General features: G+C 41.4%; 1 protein-coding gene across 1 annotated transcript in view; it reads right to left on the bottom strand.

Annotated features, from left to right (window-relative positions):
• Nucleotides 1–26,649, bottom strand: part of LOC136884060 (intermembrane lipid transfer protein Vps13) — an 816,621-nt gene that overhangs the window by 578,305 nt on the left and 211,667 nt on the right. Inside the window, exon 17 of the mRNA XM_067156088.2 lies at nucleotides 15,084–15,316. Coding sequence (XP_067012189.2) covers nucleotides 15,084–15,316 — 233 coding nt within the window. The remainder of the gene's footprint in view (nucleotides 1–15,083; nucleotides 15,317–26,649) is intronic.

Genomic DNA, 26,649 nt, shown 5'->3' with positions numbered 1-26,649 from the left:
TCTACATGTCTTGCGCAACACAGTACTAAGATATATTTATAAGACTTATTGTCTCAAAGCCCGACTGTTGCTATACGAGACTAGAAGGCTAAAAATTACACATCTCTATTCCCTCACAGGAAGTACGTGAGTGGGATAATCGGTCTCTGATAAGCCTTCCGAAAATAGTATGAACTCATGCTCCACATGTGTGAATCAGTCATGCACTTAGATGCCATTACTTAGAAATGCAAAAATTAATATATTGCATCAAGTGCCCGCGCAACTATGTGAAGCACAATGCTATTTGGATCAAATAACTAGCTGATGTTCCCGTGTTTCGCTACGGAATTCTCAGAAAGACTGTCCTTATAGTTTTCCCAACTGAAGTCAACATGTCATTACGACGATGCCAGTATGAATGTCGCGATTAAAAGCAATGCTTTCATACGAAATATTCGATAAAATGAAAACAGAACATTTTCTCACTTTTAGCGAAAAGTACTGCAGTGTAAATCTATCAGTTCAAAGTTTCAGAGCTAGAATGACCAGGCTGCAGACAGCCGCGAACACTCCTGTGTAATTATTCTGTTTAAGTGTGCACACTGCTCATTCAAATCACTACCTCAGAGTAGGGATCGAATAGCTGGAATACTATGATGATCCAGTGTGTTGCGTACCAGTAGTATCAGAAAATTTATGAACCAGAAGAATGGCATGCTAAACAAGAGAGATCCAACTCCCCACTCCCCAGCTTCTTCCCGCCAATATTCAAACAGGCTGTTATACTTGAAACGCAGCAGTAATCCCGTCTATCGTAGATAAATGGCAGCAGAATACACAAAGCACATCACAACAAACAATGGTCAATGTAATTGTTGATCAATTTTATGAGCTTTCTATATTGGAGGCCTTCACATTTAGTTTTCTTCCGAATCTGTGATATTAGAGCATCTAATGTAAAGCGAGTTGTCCTTTCTTTCATGACTCCCTTTTGTGTTATTATTCAAGCGATCGTTCCTTCGTGACTTTCCTCATTCTTATAATCTTCAAAATTTAATCACCATCACCACCAATATTATTGTAGTCGGAGCGGTAAAACTGAATAAGCAAATTATCACAAAAATAATTTATTCCATTATTACCACCTATTCAATACAAGCCACGTGCTACGTGGATGAAATCTACGTAATACTATATACACTTCTCAGGGACATTTTTCGCCCCTTGTTAAGGGCATCATCAACCTTTAGGTAACCTTAAGGTCACATATCTGAAACATTATCTATTCATACATGGATTACAATGAAAAGTATGTTTCAGACATTTGAACTTAAGGTTTCCTAAAGGTTGATGATGCCCTTAACAAGGGGCGAAAAATGTCCCTGAGAAGTGTATATAGTATTATGTAGATTTCATTCACGTAGCACGTGGCTTGTATTGAATAGGTGGTGATAATAAGGGTATATTTTTGTGATAATTTGCTTAAGTCAGTTTCAATACGAATCAATCATGAGAATTGTCTCTTGCAAAACTGAATAAGACAAATAATCAGAAATTGAATTCTCTGTAACTTTTGTTATGTAGTGCTTTTCAATATGACCACTAAGATAGGTAATTAAAAATTAAATTTTTGGCACCTTCCCCTCAACTACCATTTCGAACAGAGTGAATAAAATTATTTATAGCATAGACTGTAGTTCCTTATTCCCTGACTTTACATAAAATTCTGTTCACCCATTTTCTTGTACCTCGGTGCTGATACGGACTTAGGAAAAAAAAAAAAAAAATCCAAATTCATGAATATCTCCGTTATCACAGCCGGTATGGTAAAAATGCATAAGACATAAATGATAGGAAATTTAATAATATATAACTTTAGGTATGTAGTATTTATCGCTAGGGCCAATAATAACAAATATTTGCGAATTAAATTTTAGGCCTTCCCCTAAACTACCATTTCACTCAGCGTGAATACAATTATTTATGGCCTAGATTGTAGCGACTTATTCCCCGACGTTATATACCGATTTTCATTAAATTCTCTTCAGCCGTTTTCTCGTGATGAGCCTGCGTACGTACAGACAGACAGACAGACAGAAATTACGGAAAATTAAAACGTGTATTTCCCCCTTGTTACTATGGTCACGACCGGTACGGAAATATCGTTCTTTTTAAATTCTGAGCAATGTACAGACAAAACATTTTATTTATACTGAGATAAATTACAATTAGTCAGAATTGTCTCCAAATGGCTCTTAAAATCTCTAGAAAAGTCACTAGTCGTTATCATTGAAATTATGTCACTAAATTACTAAGAAAGCGACTAGTCTCTAGAATCGACCAAAGAGGATGGAATCGACTAGACTGACGTGAACGAACACGAACATAGCACGCGAGAACGAGAGATTGACAATCGATATACGCGTCGCGATATACAGGTTTCAATAAACATCGCACATTCGCGCACATTTCTCGCATTAATAAACTTCGATATTTCGTTTGAAAGCGGCCAATGAGCGAAGGACTTCCGGCCACTGGCGTAAAAAAGCTGAAATGAAGGGATTTGAAATCAAATGTTTGAAGTTCACCAAAAAATAAGCTAAAATCGGGAGAAAAGATAAAATAATCGGGAGGCGGGAAAAACTGTCGAAAATCGGGAGTTTCCCGCCTAAATCGGGAAAGTTGGCAGGTATGCATTACCAAGAAGAACTCTCGAATGGACAGAATCTGGAAGAAGGCTAACTGGAAGACCACGAAAAAAGATGAAGTGATCAGGTGGAGGATGCCGTAAATCAGAGAAGACTACAATGGGAGACAGTGATGAATGATAGACTGTGGGGAAAAAAGAGAAGATTGGAAGAGGCTCTGTGTACGACATGCATGAGCAGAAACATATCAGGAAGAAGGAGAAGAAATGAAACTATGCAAAAAGTAAGCCTTGTTTCCTTATTCATTTAGCACTATGCATGGGCATGTCTTATTATGCACTAGGACAAGTGAAAAGCTGGAGGAGACACATTCGTCATAACTCAAGTTGTTTTCCTCAACTTCTATGTTGCTGCAAACAAAAGCACATGTACAAACACATGGTGGAAACTGAGCAAATTGGCTGAAACTCTCTAGTTTTCATACACTTTTACAATTAGATCCATAAGTAACTGGGCATTTTGCTGTCAGCAATGGAAATAATTCATTGTAATGTTTCTAGATTCTGTGAGTGAAGTACTTCACTTTACAGAATGTGTTACTTAGCATGCCATTGACACGGTTATATCGTGTTCTTTTAACTTCTCCTCTAACATTTTTGTTGTGGCCTAACTGTCTTCTTCCAATCATTACTCTACGCAATTGAGTATCATGTTTTTGAAATTTGATAGCCTACTCAGCTGGAGCGACTAATTCTTACGTTTTAAAAACTTTCTATGTTCTATTTTGCCACCTAGGCACTAGAGAGAGCATATTCTGATTCTGGGTTGTGCTGCTCTCGGCAAGTGGTGTAACTTTGTGACCTCTCCGGCCAATGAGAGCTCAGACTGATTTGTCGTAGTTAAAAAAAAAAAAAAAAAAAATGTGAAAGAAAGGACGGTATTAAAATTAGGACTATTAGGCAGTACCATATGGCTGATAAAACAGGCATGAGGGATTTTTAAAAAAGTACCTATGATCACTGGAAAATGGTAAATAAAAATGTAAACAGACTCTGAGACGGGTTTAAAGCAATTGTTGAGGAATGTGAGAATAGGTTTGTACCTTTAAAGGTGGTAAGGAATGGTAAAGATCCACTATGTTATAACCGTGAAGTAAAGAGACTAAGAAGGAAGTGCAGGTTGGAAAGGAATAGAGTTAGAAATGGCTATGGAAGTAAGGAGAAATTGAAGGAAGTTACTAGGAAATTGAATCTAGCAAAGAAGTCATCTAAGCATAACATGATGGCAAGCATAATTGGCAGTCATACAAATTCTAGTGAAAAATGGAAGATGATGTATAGGTACTTTAAGGCAGAAACAGGTTCCAAGAAGGATATTCCAGGAATCATTAATGAACAAGGTGTGTGTGTATGTGAGGATCTTCAAAAGGCAGAAGTTATGGTCAAAAGTATGTAAAGATTGTTGGTTACAAGGATAATGTCCAAGCAGAGGAGGTGACTAATAATAAAGTAGTATTAAAATTTACCTATGCCAACGATGACATTTACAGTAAGATACAAAAGTTGAATACTACAAAAGCAGCTAGATTTGATAAGGTTTTGGGGGATATACTAAAGACAATGGGTTGGGATATAGTACCATATCTGAAGTACTTATTTGATTATTGTTTGCATGAAGGAGCTATACCAAGTGTACACACAGGTTTACAAAGTAGAATTGGGCCTAGAATCTAAAATTTCAAGCGTAGATGACAACATTTTATCCCAAATTGGAGACGTCAGAATTCGAATAACGCAGCAGGTATTGGACATCAGATCAAAACTGGGACAGCTTGAACAGATCGATAGTAGGGTAACCCAGCTGGAAGGGGACATCTCAAACATCAAGGAGGAGGTGGAAATCCAGGTTTCCGGCATTTAGCGACAGGTTGAGGGGGAGAATTTCTACCGTCGAGGGAAATTTTGAAAGCCGTATCTCTGCCGTTGAGGGAAATTTTGGGAGCTGTATTCTTGGTATTGAATGAAGGTTAGAAAACCAGATTTCGACCATCAAGGGACATGTGCCGAATATAAGAGAAAGCATCCTTCACGCAGTAGAAGATAGATTAACCCAAACAGGATGTATCGCCACACCTCTAAAACTCTCTAACTTAACCGGCAATAAAGGACACCAAGACACGGAGGTGATTATAGAGAGCCTTCCAGAATTCCGCGGGTGACAGACTAGCTTCATCGAGGGATCGGTCAGCCTATTAGGAACGACTAATCTACCAGAGGACATCTTTGTGCAACTCATCATGCCACGATTAAAGGGGCATTGGTGGAATAACTGAAGGGCTTAAATTTAAACTGGATGGATTTCAAGAGGGAATTCCTCACTAGGTTTAATTCCGAGGGGGTGAAGAGCTCCGTGGAAAGGCAGCTACTGACTGAGGCACAACACTCTGGCATGAGAGCTAGACTCTTCGTCCTACAGAAACGCCACTTCTTCAAGGGTCTGCACCCGGAAGGAAGTGAGAACGAGATCGTACCAGACATCAGAGAGCTACTCCACGTTAAGATTTGACCCCTAGTGAAAAAATCGAGATCCTTTGACGATCTATGTAGAAATATAGCCCAGCTGGAAGAGGAACACAAGAGCAAAACTATGGAAGAGACTAGCTCGGTAAGGAACTGCTACCATTGTGGAAGAACACGACCCCTGAAGAACAAGTGCCCTGCCTTGACGTTGGAAAACTATGTATGGCCCATGCTGTATTGAGGGGGGGATGGGACCATGAACAGGAATGCGCCTCAAGGCATGACAGACAAGCAACCCTGGTCAAGTAGGAGAGGGATTGGTCAGATTGTGAGTAGAACAGGCCAACGCCATTCAGCAACAGCATCTCAAGAGCCAAGCAAGCCATTAATCTATCAATGGGACTGTTGCCAGATTGCTACCGCATATGAAGTCTCACCACTCGGAAGGGTTGTGAAAGCAGCAGATAGGTTAGTCTGTCCTTGGAATGGGTTACCCTAACTGCTAAATGCACGAACCTGCCTTTTGTAATTGATGTTGCAGTGATTCAGAACCTAATAACCGACATCATATTTGGTCACGACTTTCTGGTGGAATACAAGGTGATCCTAGACTATACAGCTCATGAAGCCTTTTTGGGCAAAGACAGACGGGTGAAGGTTGCCTGACACGATGGAAATCTCCGGACTCGCAAGGATGTGGAAGTCGACGTAGACTTGGGAGATATCCAGTTAACGCATTTTCAACCACGTGAAGAAGAGGAGCCGAGACGTGCCTTGAAGGACTTTCTGGAAATAATCACCAATAAAATAGGATGGACTACCACTGTAATGCACACCACTTAATGCAGTACATCATCACCCATCAAGCAACGTCCATATTCAATCAACCCAGATAACCGCAACATCATCATTCAGAGGATCAAGAGATGGACGGGCAAGGTCTCATTGAACCCTCTACATCCGTTGGGCTTCACCTATCGTCCTACCAAAAAAGAAGAATGGGGAGTATCGACTGTGTATGGACTTCCGCAGGTGGAATGAAAAGACCGTTAGGGACGCCTACCCCATGCCTGACCTGAAAGACTCGCTGAAACAAGTGGGTCTAGGATATTCAGCACGCTGGATCTCAACTCCGGATACTGGCAAGTGGACGCTGAGGAAAGTTCTAGACACCGGGAAGATTGTACCAGCCTTTTGGATTGAAGAATGCTCCTGCCACCTTCGTGCGAATGATGGATAAGGTATTGTCAGGATATGTTTGAGATTTTGGCCAAATGTATCTCGACGACATTTTAATGCACAGCAAGACTTTTCAAGAACACCTTGTACATCTGAGGAAAGTACTGAAACGACTGAAGATTCGTGGACCGAGTTGCCAACTGGCGAAGTGGCAAGTTCCGCACAGAATATCTTGGCCATGTCCTAACATCTGAAGGCTTAGAAAGGCAACCGGTGAAGAATTGAACTATCAAAGAAGCTGAACGCCCACAGACCAAGCGATAAATACGTCAGTTCCTTGGCTTGTGTGGGTGGTATAGCAGCTTCATGCTACACTTTGAAGAGAAGGCAATACCGCTCAGTGATCTACTCCATAAAAATTGAATGTTCCGATGGACCAGCAGGGATGAGGCAGCATTCCAAGGCATTAAGGCTGCGATATGCAACGCTCTCGGTCTATCCCATCCCGACTCTTGACGGAAGATGTGCCTGCAGACGGATGCCAGAGACTCCAGCTTAGGAGCAGTGTTATTCCAGGAGAGGAGCGACAGGGGAAGGAACATCATCGAGTATGCCAGCAGAAAGTTATCTCCTACTGAACTGCCGAGAAGGAAGCTTTAGCCGTAGTGTGGGCCATGGGCAAATTCAGAGGCTCCTTGGAGGGAAGGATATTCCAGCATGGTTGAAATCTGTCTCTGGCTCAAGATCTAAATTGATGCGATGGGCTCTGTTAATCGCAGAATTTGACTTAGATGTGTGTCATGTCCCAGGATCGACGAACATAGGAGCTGAAAGTTTATCTATGCACCCGGCAATAAACCTGAAGCTAGGAGCACCATTGTCGAGAAGGATTTCCCACGAAAACACAAGAGTGAGCCCAAGTAACCTGGCCTTATGACCATCAAGAAGGAACTTGATCTGGGAGTATCAAACAGTGGCAAGAACAATACAAGCCCTGTAGGACCATGGCACAGTGGATTAGGAGACAGAACACTGATAGTTGACTTGTCCCGAGGGAATTCAATATGTGCTACAAAAACTTCTGAGTTGATGGAGGACTCTTGATGTACAGATCTCACCTCTCCGACATGCCTGCAGTGGTGGTGATACCCAGATAGCACACGATGGACATCCTCGAGAAGTTCGACAACAACACTGAATGGTAATACTAAATTCCCATGCAGGGAATTAGATATTTTTCCACCAATAGAGCATATCAGTATTACCATTTGGAAGTGCTAGGCGGGCATTAATTCCACTGTGGAGTTTTATCTCCCGTATGCAGTTATCAGACTGTGCCACATAAGAGGCTTCTGATAAGTTCACCTGCATACACCCCAGCATCAGTGGGTAGGGTCTGACACATCCCACTCTGACGAGTCTAGTGTCAGACCTAAGACGAAATGCTGGTAATAGAGCAAACGCCTGAAAAGCCATACATCCAATTTTTGATCTGATTAACAACACTGAAGCCGGACATCCAGGAGGCGAAGAGTCATATCAGTCTATCCGACGATTCTTCTGGGACAACATGCAGAAAGACATCCTAGACTATGTGAAGGGATGCCACATCTGCGCCTGCACTAACGCAAGCAACAGGAAGGAAGATTTCAGTCAGCAAGAAAGACTGCTGCAACGCCACTGGGAAGTCATAGCCCTGGACTTGATGGGTCTTTAACACAGAACACCATGAGGTGAAACAGGACTCCTAGTAATCACAGACCTCTTCACAAGATTGACTAAGGCCTTTCCGATACCAGAAGCCATGACGGGACACATCACCAGCCTTCTACAAGATGAGGTATTCAGCCGCTACGGTTATCCACGGTGCATTCTGTCAGACAATGGGAGTCAGTTCACATCAAGGAAGTGGCAGCAAATAATGGCAGAATGGGGCATGGAGCACTGGATCACACCTATCTACAACCCAAGGGCCAATCCAACAGAACAACAGAACCAAGAGCTGAAAAGGATGTTACAGGTCCACCTACTGTAATAGACAAAGAACATCGACTGTGGGACCGTCAGATGCAGATGCATTAACCGTGTTACTGTCTATTCCCCGGCGGAGCCGTTTCTTGGTCGGCAGCTATACAGCACTGGGGATTGGGAGTTTCGTCCATCACCCACCTCTCGTCAAGATGATGCAGCTGTGACAGAGTGGTCGAAAAGAGATCCCTTACCCAGGCCAAGGCTCAAGATGTCGAAGAGATCCAGATCTTCGTACCAGGCCAACAAGTACTGCGACGTAACCACCCAGTCAGTAATAAGATTGGAGGGTTTCACACAGGTCTCGTCCCTAAGTGGGTTGGTCCCGTCAGGGTGGATAAGCAGCTGGGTCATGGGGTCTACTTACTAAAGACCAACCCTCCTGTCAAGGTCCATGCATTGGAGTTGCAGCGAGTCACCCAACCACTGTACATACAGAGTAAGCCTGGTACTACCACGGGTTCACCTGGAGGAGAGGCTACTTACTGACACAGCACAATCTAGTCATCGTGAGGGGAACGGATTGACGGAAGAGGCTGGCAGCGAGGCTAACCTGATCCCCGACATGGCACGATCCGGTCAAAAGGAGGAGAGCACATCTAGCAACGTCGAGGAAGAAAGAAGATACAATCTACAACCAAGGCAATGTCTAGAAGTGTGGTAAACTGTGGGAATTGTTTGAAGTTATAGGACGGATTTTGACGCAAGTGTGATAAACTGATAAAACCTGAAAACAATATTCTTTAACCCATGGGTAAACAATGCCAATATAGAGTGTTGTTATTGTTGTTGTTATTGTTATTATAACATGTGAGGTATGGCTATGAAGTGTTTACATCCATTTATTATTATATTTTTTTCCGTACTTAAGGTTTTTTTTTTACGTACTTAAGTTACACGTACGGACAATAATATCACGCTGCTTTGAGGTTATGTCATGAAACATGTGCTGTATATAGATGAGTTTCGTTAATGTAAGAACCTGTTATTAATGGTATATAATTTATTATTACAGTAGAACCTCGATCATACGTACCGAGAACCTATGTTTTCCCGTATTATTCGTTCAAATTATGTGGTCCCGCGAGCATTCTATTTAAATCACGTTGTAAAAATCCCACATTATGCGTTCATCAAAGAAACTATTTCCCTGATCAACCGTCCAGAAATTTCAGTCCCATCAACGTTAAATCCTCGATCACGCATTTTTCAAGAAACTGTATCTCACGAAAGGACGGCTATGTCATACTTACGGATCTTGATGTTAACGTCCCGTCATTGTGGTAATTTGAGGAAGTAGCCTCTGTACCGTACTGGAACAGCGATCGGCGGTGAACTTGCATAAGGGACCATCTTAACATGGCATTCGGGTGGTATTGTTTATTTATTATTTCAATTTTAACTGTTTAGAGAATAGTCGGAAAAAATAAAGCAGAGTGTGTCCACAACAACTGGAAGGAGACAGAACGCATATTGGCAGCTCTACTTGAAGATGGAACAAGTTTCGTCAAATGTTCGTACTAGCAAAACGTCTATGTTATGTCCAGGGTTACATGTTCATTTTTTTAATTTTTCGAGTTGAATAGGTTTTCGTCCCTTTCCTCAGGGCACTGTATATTCACTAGGCTTTCAGGCAAGAATCGAAACTGCTCCTTCCTAAGTACTGGCAACACAAATTTAGTATTTTAATATTATTGCATACGATTATGTTACAGTATCAAGACCAGAAACTTAGGCCTACATACTGTACATAAAATCATGGGACGTTTTGGGATTGCCTATTACTGTTTTGGTCCTAATAAAAGACTGGAAATTTCATGTTTTTGTGCTAAAATGTTATAAAAACTGCAGTCTGTTTGTTTTTTTGCACACGTTACATTTAAAAACGTCGTATCATTTTGCAGTCATACCGACTTATGCAGCGAGTGCGCTTTCCAGCTGAGTCAAGGTCTCGAATAACCGTATTTTCGGAAGTGTTAATGATACTTTTTCTCTTTCCAATTTGATTGTGATTAGTGATGGGCAGAACTGAATATAATGCATTCGAGAACTTACGGATCGATCTTACATTCAAAACCACATTCTCGAGCTCAACATAACCTTTAAAAGTGAACGTAGGCCTAGTTTATGCGGTACCGGGTACACGATTTCCATAAAATGACTACGAACAGTATACCGGTGACTAAATTGCAATGGAAGATTTAAAAAAAAGGAATTTCGCCATCATGTTGGGCGCTTTTGTATCTAGTGCATTTTATTTTATTAGATTGGAGAATTAAAAGCTACTTGTGGTCGATTGTTGTTTGGCTTGGCGTTATGGGTGTTAGATTTTTCGAAGAGTTTGGCTGATCAAAGTTGCTGAACTGAAAGAAGTTTTCAGAAGAATCTGACGAAGTTTACCCGGTAAAAGTGAATGTGAAATTTCGAGATTATTAAGTCGCGTACCGGTAATTAATGTTTGAAGCCTGTCCCGCAGTCGAACTTGTGTGCCTTGCACCCGAAGGGCTTGCGTTCGATTCCCGGCCAGGTCAGGCATTTTTACCTGGATATGAGGGCTGGTTTCCAGGTTCACTTGGTTCTACGAATCCTTTAATTGAGGAGCTATTTAATGGTGAGAATGGCGACCCAGATCTAGAGAGCCAGGAATAATGGCTGAGAGAATTCGTCACACTGACCACGCGTCACCTCATAATCTGCAGGCCTTCGGACAGAGCAGCGGTCGCTTGGTAGGCAGAAGGCCATGGGGCTGTAGTATGGTTTGGTTTGGGGGTGTTTGTAAGATTATAAGTATACATATTTCATTTTTGTGATGTTTAGCCAAATAGTTGATGGTTCGTTCATTCCCGGATTTTCAGTTTTCCGTGTTGTACTTTTTTTTTCCGTGGTCCCTCCAAAAACGGAGAAGCGAGGTTTCATTGTACTTGTATATATGATGTCCAATCCACTACAGTATTATGCAACACATTGTAATATCCAGAATAACACTAGGTAAGACAAGAACTATATAGAACCTTCCTTCCAATTGTAACTATGTATTAAGCACTCTAGAATTTTCTAGATGATATGTTGTGACATACTTCTAGAAGCCCAGCCAGGCGACATATATAAGGAAGCAGTCTTGATAGTGGAGTTATGGTTTAACAGGAGTTGTACTTGTGAACTCTTCTTTACACCGACATGCTAGTAGCAGTCAGCAGTCAACTGTTTCAAGTTTGCAATCTCTATATCCTTTGTGATAGGCAATTTTTAAAAATAGCAATGTGATTTGTGTGGTTAATGTAAAACCTGTAAATAATTGCAAATAAAATCCGTGTATGCGAGTGATAGCATTTTGTGTGCATCTTTGTGGCTACATCAAGGTGTAAATATAATTTGTGAATAAAATAGAGTACAACACATCTGACAGCATTTTGTGTGCATCTTTGTGAATAAATCAAAGTATATAACAACCAATAGCTTTTACACCAGATACTGCAAAAGAAAATCATGGGTCCAAAGTACCTGGATGAAAGTGCAGTCAGTCTTCGCAAACTAACTGTTGCCCATGAAACAATCTGGGATAGTCTTCTTTCAGACGAGTCTCGGCAAGACCAGCCACATCTACAGGGACATCCCCTAGCAGATATGACAGTATGCTGATTTTTATACTAAATTTTAAATAGAGAAGGCAATTCTGTACATGATATGTAGCGTACGGCCGTGGAATTACACTAGCTGCCACACTGTACCTAGCCGTACAACTAGAAGACCTTGGAACAAATTGAAGAAATTAAGAAAATAAGGTAGGAAAAACTGGTATCTTGTATACAGGACTTTCTCTGAGGACCTTTAGATTTTATGCTTTAAAATGAGGAGCTACTCACTGAAATATGTTCAGCTCAATTTCGACTACCGGAGAATGCTTATCAAATTAAATATACATGAGACTCCAAAGATTAATTTAAAGGCGACACACCTGGGGAAAAGGAGAACGTACATAAGAGACTACAAGAGTTAGAGAATGGGAGAGATAAAGAAAGAGGAAAAATGAGCGAGACGACGTGTCGGGGAATAAATGTATCAAAAGACTTTCATATACATTATTTCAGTAGTATAGATCCTATTGTGCCCTATTGTGGCACTCACAAGTAACCAATCGTGACAAATGAGCATTCAAGACAAAAGAGAATAGACATTAGCAGTGACGAATTGCACTCTCATTTCATAAATATTGATAATTTCTTTAACCTTTTAAGTGCTGAGTTACCAGTTGACTGTTTGGCACCTCAGTGCCGAGTTTTTTCATTCGTAGGTAATTTTTTTTTTGTAGAAGCCTTAATTTTTAACTTATCAGTGGGGTGATTAGCTTAAAATGTTTATAAATGTTGGTTGTTATAAATATGAATGCAAATGGAAAATCCTACACTTAAGTTCAATATTATTTTGAGAGAAAACAAAATTACACTTATGTGCCTATGCGTGCATTATCTTTATACAAAGTAAGGAGCCCAAAATAATATTTCCTAAAATCTGTAGGCAACTAATACATGTAACTTCTTAGAAGTATATAAGTTGATATTTTAAAATACTTTCCAAACTTGGAATGTGGTGATAGTTAAATGATTTCTACTGGTTGTTTGTGATGCCGATTTGTTCAACTATCTGCACCAGCTCCACTGGCCAAAAGTTTCTAAAAAAAATCAATGATTTTCGGGTTGTCATCAAACACTACTTGGCCCTCAGAGCCTGTCACAATTACCTGAAACTCTGGTGAAGAAAAGTAATCCATCCGCCACAAAATTAGCGATAAAATAGCTTTTGTACTCACCGTGTTTTTCTTCTTTCGTTTAGAAGGAGAGACTGTTTCTCTTTCACATACAATATTTTTTGGCACTATCACTCTCACTTTCAAATTCGCTTAACAATTCCTTAAAAATGATAATCTCCAGCATCCCTTTCCGCTGTGGTTAATAACTGAAAGATTCTGTGATCCGAAATAACATCGCTGCAAGAGCAACTAAATTGTTGTTACGCCATGTTTGTTTACATCACAGATGAACTCTGCAGACGTCTACAAAAAGCTCTGCAAGTTACTTCCCGAAGCTATAATCTCTGATCAGTTACTTCTACATAATGCCCAACAGATGGCAGAACATATCAGAGATCAAATTCGCACCGAAAGTCAACCGGGAAACTCAAAAAAATTAAAATTCTCACGCACCGTCTATAGACGGGCGTAGCACTGGTGGACCGGCCGCATCAGCCTGTCTACAGGCGGGCGTAGCACTCATCAAGTTAAAAAATGAATTTCAAAAATTGTATGAAATGTGCAATTTGCAAATACTGTTGCTGTAGGGAAATATGCACCATCATTGCGGTCCACTTCACAGTTTGGCTGCAGGGACGCCTGTTTTATGTCCTCATAATATGCTGTAATTATCAGTTAAGTGAAGAATGATAGTAAAACCAAAAATTACTTTCGGAACATTCGTCAGTATAATAATGCACTTGCAATTGCTTCCGTTCAAGTGCATACCATAAATGTTAAAATATCAAAGATTACATTAGGTGGTAAGTAAGACTGTCTAATATTGTACTGATTTGTGTATTCCTTAGTTTTTCAGTACAAAGGTCGATCAAATATAAACAAGATTTTTGTTCCTGAACATCAATAGTTGGTAGGACTAGCCCCACACTTCTGCTATGCTTAGGCGGGATTGTTAGGAGTGGGGAGAGCGTGCTGTTAGATAGTTCCTGCTGTTTAGTTAGTAACGATCATGATGTCTGAGCAAGAGGTGCACTCCTCCACTGCTCAACACATAATCATAAAATTTCCTTATTTCTTGCTCGCAAAGGAGTTACAGCAGCAGAAATTTGCCAGAGATTGACTGCACAGTTCGCTGATCAAACATTGTCAAGGACGCGTGTGTTTGCTTGGCATAAAAAGTTCAAGGAAGCATGAGAACGTGTGGAAAATCAGCAACACGATCGCTGCCCTCGGACCAGCATTACAGACGAAAACATTCACATGGTTAAAGACATTATTGATGATGATAGACTGGCATGAGCCACGCCCAATCAATGCTGCTTACTACTGCGAGCTGTTGAACAAGGCGAGGGTTGCATATTGCCGACAATGCGAGGCTCCATACTGCAGCTCTGTCTCCAAGGAAATGCACTGGACTACACTTGATCATCCTCCTTACAGCCCGAACATATCGCCTTCGATTTCAATTTGTTCGGACTGCTTAAAAAAACTCTAGGAGGGCAACGATTTGAAGATGACAAGAGTGTGGAAGACTTTGTGCACAACTGGCTGGTGACACCACCCTGTTCATTTTACGATGAAGGCATCAAAAAGCTGCCCATATGCTGGGATGAATGCATTTCCAACGCAGAAAACTATGTGGAACAATAAATTTTAATTGCCTTATGTTTTTCAATAAATGAATTCCAACAAAAAGTAAAATACCATTTGTATTTGATCCCCCCTTGTAGTTCACCAGAGGTCTACTCCACCACATACTTGATGAACATGTGAGGTTTCTCGCACGGGTCCCCTAGTCATGATAAATAGCAACTTGTTCTGCTTAAAGTGCGTCAATAATTACTTAAATAAACCAGGAGATGAATTTCCCACAAGACAGATACATGTACTGGTGATAAAAGTTTAAAATATAGTCGCAGATTTAAAAAAAAAATTAGATTTGTAATCCAAATAAATAAATGAGACATGAGTTATACTTACACTGATAAACTTGACCACAAACATGTATTCTTCTCCACCAGCAGCCATAGGAGTGTCCAACAGTCTTACGTCCTTTGATTCATCGTGGAATACCATCACGATGCCTCCTAATCGAGCAGTCATAGTCATATCGAATGTCTGCTGAATTAATTCCACCTCCACACTTATCACACTGAAATCCATAAGGATTTCTGGTTTCTGTTCAACTTGCTTCAGGATTACCAGCTTCAATTCTGAAATGATAATCATGTAAACAAATGTATCCAATACAGGAAACAATAAATGCCATCAAGGCCAACTGAACATATACATATAGTACACACGCGGTGTCCACAATTAAAGTTATGGTATTCAGCGCGGTACAGCACGGGCTGTAATGATCGCAGGTGTATGAAATTTTGTAGATATGCTAACTAAGCAATGCGCTCGCAAATTTTGCCACAAATATTATTGGTTCCAAGTTTTGCCACCAGGCAAAAATATGGCACTGTAGGCAATGGTAGGAGTCACAGAAAAGAAAAAAAGGCAGGGAAGATCGAACATATCATAACGGTGGTTCTGGGAGGTTTACTAGCATTTATGGTTATAAACACTGTTCAATATGGCCTCTGAACTCGACAACATGCTGCATCTGTACCACAGCATGATCGACAGTTGCATGCAGCATATCGGGTGAAATCAGAGTGACATGTCGTCATATCCTAGCCTTCAGATCAGGCAGAAACCAAACATGCCCTGATACACGATCCTTCAAACATCGCCACAACCAGAAGTCACATGAATTTAGGTCAGGGGACCTTGAAGGCCACGTATATGGAAAATGCCTAGAGATAATGGAGTCATTACTGGAGGTTTCTCAAAGCAATTCTTTCATCTGACGAGCGATCTGTGGTGTTGCACCATCTTGCATGAAAATAACTGTGTGTTCACAGTTTCGTTCCTGTAAAGCTGCAATCACATGTTGTACAAGAAAGTCCCTATAACGTGCAAATGTTCCTGTACACCTAACAGGCCCACAAGGGGTCATCTCCTCAAAGAACAACTGACCGAGAATGAAGGACCTTGTAAAACCAAATCAGTCGGTCACGTAGGCTGAATGCAATGGTTGTTCCTCCACAACGTTTGGAGGAGTCAAACCTATGCGACAGTTCTGTGCGATTCACTGCACCCTCCAGAGTAAAATGTGCCTTGTCAGCCCACAGAATATTCCCTGGCCGCATGTTGTACACTTCCACGTGCGCCAGAAACTGAAGGGCAAAGTCACGGCATTGTGCAACATCTTGGTGTTTCAATTTCTGAATACAGTAGGATGAAGTATGTAGGGATACCAGTGTAAAATGCACTGCAAAATCTTGTGAACTGTTGACCGGGGTAACAATAATTCACATGACACAGCTTGAGCACTGGTTACAGAATTGGAAGAATGTGTTGCACCGTCTGCTACAGCTAGTTCATCAACAACATCCATAGGGATGAGCTGCCGTCCTCCCCAATTGTGTGAAGCTGATGCATACGTCAAATAGTTCAAAGGCCAGGAGAATATATCAACGTACTAGTAAGGCTTGTGTGATCAAGAAAGTACATTAAACTTATAAGGAACTGGACTCAATCTCCTGAGAGTAGTTTTGTTTACACCTGCTGTTAACCAGTACTCTCACAGGAATTGTGGTTGTCTTTTGATCGCAATACTGCTGTACAGGCTGAACGCAAATCCAACCAGGTGTCATTCAGAAAGAAACCCAAGTTACTCCGACTAGCTCAAACAGGCGGTCTCTCGCACAAACCCGGATGCTAGTAAAACTGATGTCAACCTTTCTAAGAAATCCTTGGACGAGAACCAAACGGCCGATCTAGCTAGGGATCTTAATTTCGCTGTTGCTCCCTCTATTAATTACTTCCGCTGAGGCAGCTATCCACAAACTATCTACAGATGAGGCTGAGGAGTAAAAGAAAGAAATGTGTGAGACTCATAAGGTCCATTGTTGTACCTGCGCCCAATTTACAAAAGACAAGAGGAGGGCTCTGAAGGAACTTAGAGATGATTCTGAACTGAACATTCTCTCAGCTGATATGGGTAATGCGACGGTGGTTATGGGCAATGACGAGTCTAAGAATAAGATCTCTGCTATATTGTCAGAGCCTTTTTACAGACTAAGATCACGTGATCCTACCACTCGTGCGTCCAACACCACCGTGAAGTTCTTAAGGCAATCTTCAATTCCAAAAGAGGAGGCTAAACATCTGTCCCCGGGGGACGCAGTGCCACCTAGATTATACGGACCGCCTAAGATCCATAAAAAAGATGTTCCCCTCAGATCTATTGTTAGTGTGATAGGTTCTCCTACATTTCTTCTGGCTAAATACCTAAGCAAATTGCTTCAGCCTCACATAAGATGAACTGAATCAAACGTCAGGGATACACTGTATTTTGTCAACAAGCTGTTAACCATAACCCTTCAACCTAATGCACTTTTGGTGATTTTCAATGTGGAATCCTTATTCACTAAAGTGCCAATTGACTTGGTCATGTCTCTCATTGAACATGTGTTCCCTGACGACATTACTAAGCTGTTTTACCGCTGCATGACTTCCAGCTATTTCTTGTGGGGTGGGAATTTTTATGAACAGGCGGACGGAGGGGTTATGGGAATTCAACTTTCACCCACAGTGGCTAATTTCTTTATGGAGCATTTTGAGGAGGAGGCTGTTGCTTTGGCACCCGTCAAACCTATGATCTGGTAGAGGTATGTTGATACATTTGTGGTCTGGGCAAAAGGTCCTGAGAAACTTCATCTGTTTCTAAACCACCTAAATCAGCAACATCCTTCAATTCAATTCACTACGGAGATGAAGTCGGATGGATGCCTTCCTTTCTTGGATGTTCTAGTAAGAAAAAAACCGGACGGCTCCTTAGGACATACCGACTATCATTAGCCTACCCACACAAATCGCTATCTTCATGCAGATTCTCACCACCATCCAGCACAAAAACAAGGCTCACTAAAAACGACACTCAGCAAGAGAGCGAGACAAATTTGTGAGCCATCAAATATCCAGGTGGAGATGGACACACGAAAAGTTACAGTTAAGGGTAATGGCTACAGCGATTTGCAGATTCATAGAGCCCTGCATCGCAGAGAAATGATCAAGCAAAGCTCATAGAAGTGAAGGGAAAGGCCTACCTGCCTTACATCCACAACACCACAGATCGAACTGTCAACGTCCTCCATAAACACAATATAAAAACCGTGTTTGGCTCAGTCACTAAAATTGTTCACAGTCTGGGTAAAACCAAGGACAAATTGTCCCCACTTTTACATCCTGGGGTATACAAAATTCCCTGTACTTGCAGTATGGTACACATTGGTCTAACATGCCGGTCCGTTAGTATTCGTATCAAGGAACACGAATGAAATATTTCTCTCAACCAGCCAGACAAATTAGCAATAGCTTACTCTGGTCATGATGTCGTGTTCCAAGATGCTCGAGCTATTACCCACATTAGACGCTACAGGTCTAAGATTATAGGGGAAGCTGTGGAAATACGTAGAAATCCTAACAATTTCAACAGGGACACTGGCTGTTGTGAATAGATGGGGAATAAGTTACCGTATACCTTACGTTTCACACTGTTTTATTCAACTACATTATTTACAAGATGGCTTCCGCCCAGAGAGCAGGATCTACAAAGATATATCACTGTTGAAAGTAGTGTCTATCTGTTCATATTGAATCCCCAACATCCTCCCCACCCTGGTCAACCTCCAGAGGTATGACCAGCTGAAGAGGCCTGACAATGTGAGCGCCATACATCGTGGAGAGCACAACTGTCTGGGTGTGTCCATCTCGGCCATGACGTAACTCCACAACACGGGCCTTATTCCACATGACATGGTCGGTGATCTTTCTGCAAAAAGGACGATGTCTCCTACTCTGATGACGGGGCGTGTTCCTCTTGGGTGTAGTACTTGGAAGTTTTGCAGTTGCAGCAGGTACTCTTTATTCCATCATTTCCAAAAATGATCCACCAGTTGCTGCTAGAGCCTGAATTCTTTAATGGGAGAGTTTGCCTGGGGTTCAGGTCCAGAGGGTAGTGCAGCGAGTTTTCCGCTGACGAGGAAATGTGTTGGAGTAAGAACATCTACGTCGTCATCCTTGGTCAGTGGTCTGGAGTTCAGCACGGCTTCTATAGATGTCAGTACCATCTGCAAACTGTTTTGATCTACTGAGGATCGTCCCAGAGTCTTCCTCAGACATCGCTTGGTGGAGCCAATCATCCTTTCCCACCAGCCTCCCCACCAAGCTGTGCGTGGTGTAATAAACTTCCATACAATGCTATGCTGTGATAGATACTGGTGAGTTTTTGCATGCGAGATTGTTGTCCATAGATCTGACAGTTCTCTGTTTGCACAATGAAACGTCTGGGCATTGTCAGAGTAGATAGTGTGCGGAATGCCACGTCTTGCCACAAACCTCTGTAGTGCCTGTATAAAACTTGTCGGGGCTGAGATCTCAGCATAATTCTAAATGAAGTGCTGTTGTCGTTGCACAGGTGAAAAAGACAATGTAGCATTTTTGTGCGGTGTGCACTTCCTTTACGTATAATGGTCCGGCAAAATCAATACCTGTTACCGCAACTGCTTTCTGTGGAATGACTCGCTTCGGTGAAAGTTGTGCCTCAATTGCTTGTCCAGCGATGCCTTGGGCCATTTTGCAAGGTAGGCAGCGGTGTAGGATTTTCTTAATGGCGCAGCGTGCTCGTAGTATCCAGAACTTCGTACGGAGTTCTGACAGAACTATTCGCACTCCCCGATGATGAAGGCGTATGTGCGTGTCCCTAATCAGCAATTGCGTAAAGTGGTAATCGCCATCAAGAATTATGGGCTGACGCTGTTCGTGGGTTAGTTCAGCATTTTCTAGTTGTCCACCAAGCCTCAGGATTCCATTTTCCAGAAAGGGATTTTAGCAACGTAGTTTGGACACTCCTAGAAGAGAGGCGTTGGTTTGTAGTGTTCTCAGTTCAGCAGGAAAGCAATTGATTTGGGTGGCCTTTATTCAGTAGCTAGGTGTGGTATTAAGTTCTTTAGCAGTGAGTTCTCCAGTTTCATGGTCTTTGTGACAAAAGACACGTGCCAGGCAAAATACCCAAGCAGTGACCCGCAAAAGGCATACCTAAGAACTGAACTTTGTGCAGTTAATTATGGGCAATGGAAAATCCACGTGGAGGACCTGTTGGGCAGCGCTCTTCGTCTCTGGAAGTGATGAAGCTAACAGTAGATTTCGAGGCCAGTAAGAATTTGCCTTTGCTCCAAGATGACCCATGCCACTATATGTTTAGGGACTGTATCTGATCTGCAGAAACTCCAAGAGATAGGTGATCTGCAGTGTTGTCAGATCCTGGGCAGTGTCACCATTGTAATGGCGTTATATAACATTGGATCTCCGTTATACGGTTACAGACGAAGGTCTTCCATTGATTTTGATTACCACGTACCCAACCCAAGGTCACAGTAGAATCTGTCAATAAGATGGCTTGAGACACGTCACAATCAGTTGCTTTGCAGTAATAATATCGTAGAAGTCTTGCTCCTACTAACACTGCTAGGAGTTCAAGGCGTGGTAGGGTTGCTTTCTTCACTGGAGCTAGTCTTGATTTACTACAGGCTAAATGAACTTGATACAGCACCCTCATTAGCTGTGCGAAGGTACAGGGCTGCCCTGCAAGCTCGCTGAGAAGCTTAATAGAAAACGTGGATCCGGGTATCTACCTCTCTTGAGATATAAACCCAACGAGGTATGTGTACTTGTGAGAGAGGAGAGAGAGTTGATATCCATATTTGCCACTGAGAAGCAAGATCGGAAGGTAACAGTTCATTCCAGTGAACACCTCGACACAAGGTAGCCTGAAATATTCACTTCCCGATGAGTGATACTGGCATTAACAAGCCAAGTAGGTCATAAAAGCTGCTCGTGATCTTCAAAATCTGTCTTTTGGTCGTTGGTCCATCTAAAATTTTGTGCAGGATTTCATCCATATTTATCGAAAAAATAATCGCTTGAAGTGCACCAGTTCATGCCTAAAACTTGGGTCTGTATTATACTGTTTTTTCCTTCTGCCTTCCAGATGTCCTGCAGCTCAACCGAATAAGTAGCCCATTTGGTGAGGGGAAGGCTAATGATCATCAAGGCAGCGAGTTCATAGTAAATCAGGATCACTTTGAAGTCATCACTCATTCCAATAAGGATATCGTCCATGAAGGTGTTGCTGTTGATCAATGATGCAGTGTTTGGAAATGCTAGTCGTGTTTGTCGGCATGTTCCCTGATAGTCGCAGAGAGTAGGAATGGGCTGCACGTTAGGCCACAAGGAAGCCGAGTGAAACGGTATGTAACAATGTCATTTGTACTGTGATATGTGTAGAGAAGTTGAATCAGAGATAAGGCTTTACACAGATGATATTATTCTCTACAGAGGAATAAATAAGTTACAAGATTGTGAGCAACTGCAAAATGACCTCGATAATGTTGTGAGATGGACACTAGGCAATGGTATGTTGATAAACGGGGATAAAAGTCAGGTTGTGAGTTTCACAAATAGGAAAAGTCCTCTCAGTTTTAATTACTGCGTTGATGGGGTGAAAGTTCCCTTTGGGGATCACTAAATACCTAGGTATTAATATAAGGAAAGATCTTCATTGGGGTAATCACATAAATGGAATTGTAAATAACAGGTACAGATCTCTGCACATGGTTATATGTGTATTTAGGAGTTGTAGTAAGGATGTAAAGGAGAGAGCATATTTGTCTCTGGCGAGACCCCAACTAGAGTATGGTTCCAGTGTATGGGACCCTTACCAGGATTACTTGATTCAGGAACTGGAAAAAATGCAAAGAAAAGCAGCCCGATTTGTTCTGGGTGATTTACGACAAAAGAGTAGCATTATAAAAATGTTGCAAAGTTTGGGCTGGGAAGACTTGGGAGAAAGGAGACGAGCTGCTCGACTAGGTGGTATGTTCCCAGCTGTCAGTGGAGAGATGGCATGGGAGGACATCAGTAGACAAATAAGTTTGGATGGTGTCTTTAAAAGTAGGAGAGATCACAATATGAAGATAAAGTTGGAATTCAAGAGGACAAATTGGGGAAAATATTATTTTATAGGACGGGGAGTGAGGGATTGGAATAACTTACCAAGGGAAATGTTCAATAAATTTCCCATTTCTTTGCAATCATTTAAAAAAATGCTAGGAAAACAACAGGTAAGGAATCTGCCACCTGGGCAACTGCCCTAAATGCAGATGAGTAGTGACTGATTGATAGTGTCCTCCTTCCTCCTGAGTCACTCTGTACCACGGAAATCTGGTAAGGTCTCTGTCTTTCTCATCGAGGACTAGCTGAAGGAATGCCTGTTGTATATAAGCGATGACTGCACGTCGGAAGTCTGAAATGCAGGAGAATGGCTAGGGTCTCTGGCAAGAGATTAGGTCCCATTTCAAGCATGTCATTCAGAGAGGGTGCATTGGCTTGATGAGCTGAGGCATCGAATACTATTCTCCATTTAAATCTAAGAATTTCATTTTTGTCCGTATTGAACTGAGAATGGAAGATAGGAAACTTAAAAGGGTCCACCTTTTCAATACAAATAAATGTTAAAGTTTATTTACAACATATATTTACACTTGGAACTAGTTTCGACGCTGTTTGGCGTCATCTTCAGCCAAAATGTGGGAAATAGGCTAGCATGTAGACATTTATATTACAAATGAGAGAACATGAATACTTCCGCATGGTTTTGTTACAGTTTATATGTTTATATGTTTTATTGTTTAAGTGATTATGTTATCTCATGTTTATACAATTTTGACTCACCCTTCATGACCACTTTGAAACTGACATTGTACTTCGCGTCTTCATATTCTCTCATTTAATCACACTAATGTAACACCTTGTAATATAAATGTCTACATGCTAGCCTATTTCCCACATTTTGGCTGAAGATGACGCCAAACAGCGTCGAAACTAGTTCCAAGTGTAAATATATTTTGTAAATAAACTATAACATTTATTTGTATTGAAAAGGTGGACCCTTTTAAGTTTCCTATCTACTATTCTCCACTTGGTCGTCCCACACTTTTCTTTCTTTACGGCTTGATGTGGGAGTGTTATGTTTTATGGTTATGTTTTATGTTTTTAGCATAGATCAATTCTAAAACACGATTTTTCAAAGAAAGGAGAGGAGAGTCTCCCTCAATCATATAACAGAGCACAAAGTTTACGTGTCAGGCCATGCAGAGTAAACTGGAAGCGTGCACGAGGCAGTGCGCAGTTAGTCGCGCAGAACACAAATCAAGGCCCTCCCCGAGAGGTATTCCGTAGTAGGAACATAGGAATGAAAGGGAGACACAAACAAAATAAATAACCCAAAGGTATCAGGTTTTAAGAATCATGACATATATTGTAACAACATCTAAGAAGGCTTATAAACATGATAAGTAACAATATATTTCACAAATCTTTGGTATTAGTCAGGCACTGGACACGATGAGCATCTTAGATGAATAAGTTAAGATAATAAGACATACGAGCTAATGCTTTGAGAGAATTACAGACAGATAACTTGATATGAATAGTTACAATAGTACCAACATCGTAACAGGGTGGCACCTCGAATATACTTAAAAAAGAAACACTACTAGTAGAATGATATATACAATAAAGATTGGGATAGCAATGCGTAGAAAGTACCACATTAGTACTTGACAATATTTATCCCCCGGTAACGAATTTCATCACAGTAGAAGAACAAGTTGGCAACAATTTTAAGACCTTTAAATAGTAAGAACACCTATGAAGTTTTGCAGACCATTACAAATCTTTTCTAGTGTATTTTAATTTTCTCATAAAAGAAGAATATGAAGTAACGAGGGCATATACCGGTAGGAGGAGAGGTAGGGAAAATGGATGAAGAGAAAAAAGAAAACAAACCACAGGTAAGGACATGAAGAGTACAGGCAAGGATTAGGCTGCAAAACCCCGCTGAAGGTTAAGTTCATTACAACACACGATGTGAAGTTTTAGCTCGCTTACTGGTCCGCCAAGGATAACTCCCCAATCACAGTTGTTAATGTTCACAGAAATGAAAGATGAGCTCCATAATGTAAACAGTGTCCAAGAGGGGCCGAAATTATTAAAAGCTCAATATACGTAACAAAGTCTCGTGGAGCTACAAGAATACCAACATGAACAAGTAAAATAAAAACATGAGTCCGCTCACCCAGTGAGACAGACAGTTTCCACAGGTTGAGTAAATCAGCACGGACCAGCTGCGGACAATGTAAAACTCCCACTTCTCACATTAGCGTAATAACACATACTTGATCAAAGATTGAGGTGAAACGGCAAGTTTATATAGTTGCAGGTTATAAACTTCATTTTCCTTGTCCGTATTGAAGATCTACTTGTGATACAATTCCTTTAGGTTTGCCAATTGCCACCTTTTCAATACAATAAAATTGTATTTTTTATTGTATTGTATTGAAAAGGTGGCAATTGGCAAACCAATAAAATTGTATTTTTTATTGTATTGTATTGAAAAGGTGGCAATTGGCAAACCTAAAGGAATTGTATCACAAGTTTATATAGGCCGGCAAGCCAGCCGTGGAACATACAGGAACAATGACGTCAGGGGGTGGCTAGGAGAGGAAAGCAAGCACACACACAGTCGCGAGACAGCAAAGACAACAGACGAATGGTAAACGCAGCAGTCCAATGTCACTACCCGGAAGCGATGAATATGCACAAGGTAAGAAAACATATTTCGGGAGCATGTTACAGGAGGTTGTACATGACGTTGGCCGGTCTCATCGTATCCACTTCTTCCACTTGTTTCTGAATGTAGCTCAACATCTGGAGGCAGTACATCTGGTTGAAGTCATTGTTTTAAAGTCTCCTCTGAAGGTTCTTCAAGCGAGCACCTGCATTCTGTAGGTTATGGGGTAGTTCGAGGATATCTTGGTTCTTAGGTAAAGAGACTACACGTCGCGTATCTTTGATGTGAAAAGATGATCTGAATTCCTCGAGAATTCTTGACTCCTTGTTGTTTAGTGGGCTTTCTTGTTCAGCAGTGATGCCAATAGCCTCCAGGTCCGAAAATCTTCTGAACTCTTCATCAAAGTGGAAAGAGGACTGATGCAAGTTGATATGATTGACAGTGGCTGGGTATGCGTGCATTCCGGATCCATCCCCGCTAAGGATCCAGCCAACTGTGGAAGGAACCAGTACAAGTGATGGGGAGATACGCAGTGGTGGACTGTCTCTATTTTCCAATAGTGATCACTACCGATACGGATTTCAACAGAGAGGTCTTCATGTGAGGCGGTTTCAGGATCTGCCAACTGTACCTTCTGAGCGTGTGCCAATACAGTGACATCTTGCGGAACACATGGCTGCGGCAAGAGAAAGTGAGAACTTTTGAAAGCAGATAGAGGAATAATAGTGTTCGCCCTGGCTCCTTTCAAATTAAAGCGAACAAGTTTCCACTTGTTTGATGTCAATGGATTCGACTCAAATACACATACAGTTAGTTCTACCTACCAGTCCTACCAGCGATTTGGCGATAAAGCTTGATTGACTGCCTGCATTGAGAACACAGCAAGTGAGTCTGCTTAAACCTGTTGGACCAGTAATCCACACCTGAGCTGTTTACAAATAAGTAAAACTGGGGGACGTAACATTTACCCTTCCTACGGCAGTTTGAGAAGGCGGAGTAGATAGTCTTCTCATTCTCGTCACAGACTGGCCTATGGGTGATTTTTTACAGTTGGTACACTGTGCTTTACCTTTCTTGCTGCACTTTGAAATGGTGTGCCCATGGTTTAAACAAAAAACGTTATTTTATTTCAGTTTCTGGACACGATCGTGTATGGTAGTTATTGTTCTGCATTCTTGACCCCAATGACCCTGGTGTTCACAGACTACACAGAATGGATCATTAGATTGTTTAGTGTTTTTGTGGACCCTTTGTTCTAGAGTGAACTTTAAACACGGCTGTAGTTGGTAAAACACTACTAGAGTTTAGGGGTTCTCCTCAAATCTTTTGTGTAAGAACAAGAGGGCCTTCCACTTCTCCTAGAAAATCCATTAATTGTATGATGTCAGACTACAGGATCTCGTTTAGTTTGGAATGAATTATCCACCAAGTACAAATGTTGTCAGGAAAGGCTCGGAGAAGTTTTGGAGCTAGCAATCGTCCATATCCATTGACATTTTCGCCAAGGGCCTGTATTGAACGAATGTGTCGGTTACATTCTATGTAGGTAGAGTTCAGTGATTCAGGTGAAACAAGTGATATGGGTTTAATTTCTTCCAAATAATCTATGTGCGCCTGAATAATTCTGCTTTTATTTCTGTACCGTGCCATTAGTATTTTTTTTGTGTCTTCGTATGTAGATGCAGTCACAGTGATACCGTCGACAACCATCTTGGGCTCTCCCTCGAGGTAGCTGCGCAAGAAAATGTGCTTGCTTATTGTCGAGAGGGTAACGTTTTAATCTACAGACAATTCAAATTG

Source organism: Anabrus simplex, chromosome 1 (genome assembly GCF_040414725.1).
Source record: "Anabrus simplex isolate iqAnaSimp1 chromosome 1, ASM4041472v1, whole genome shotgun sequence".
NCBI lineage: Eukaryota > Metazoa > Arthropoda > Insecta > Orthoptera > Tettigoniidae > Anabrus > Anabrus simplex.
This window is presented reverse-complemented; position numbering and strand designations above follow the sequence as displayed.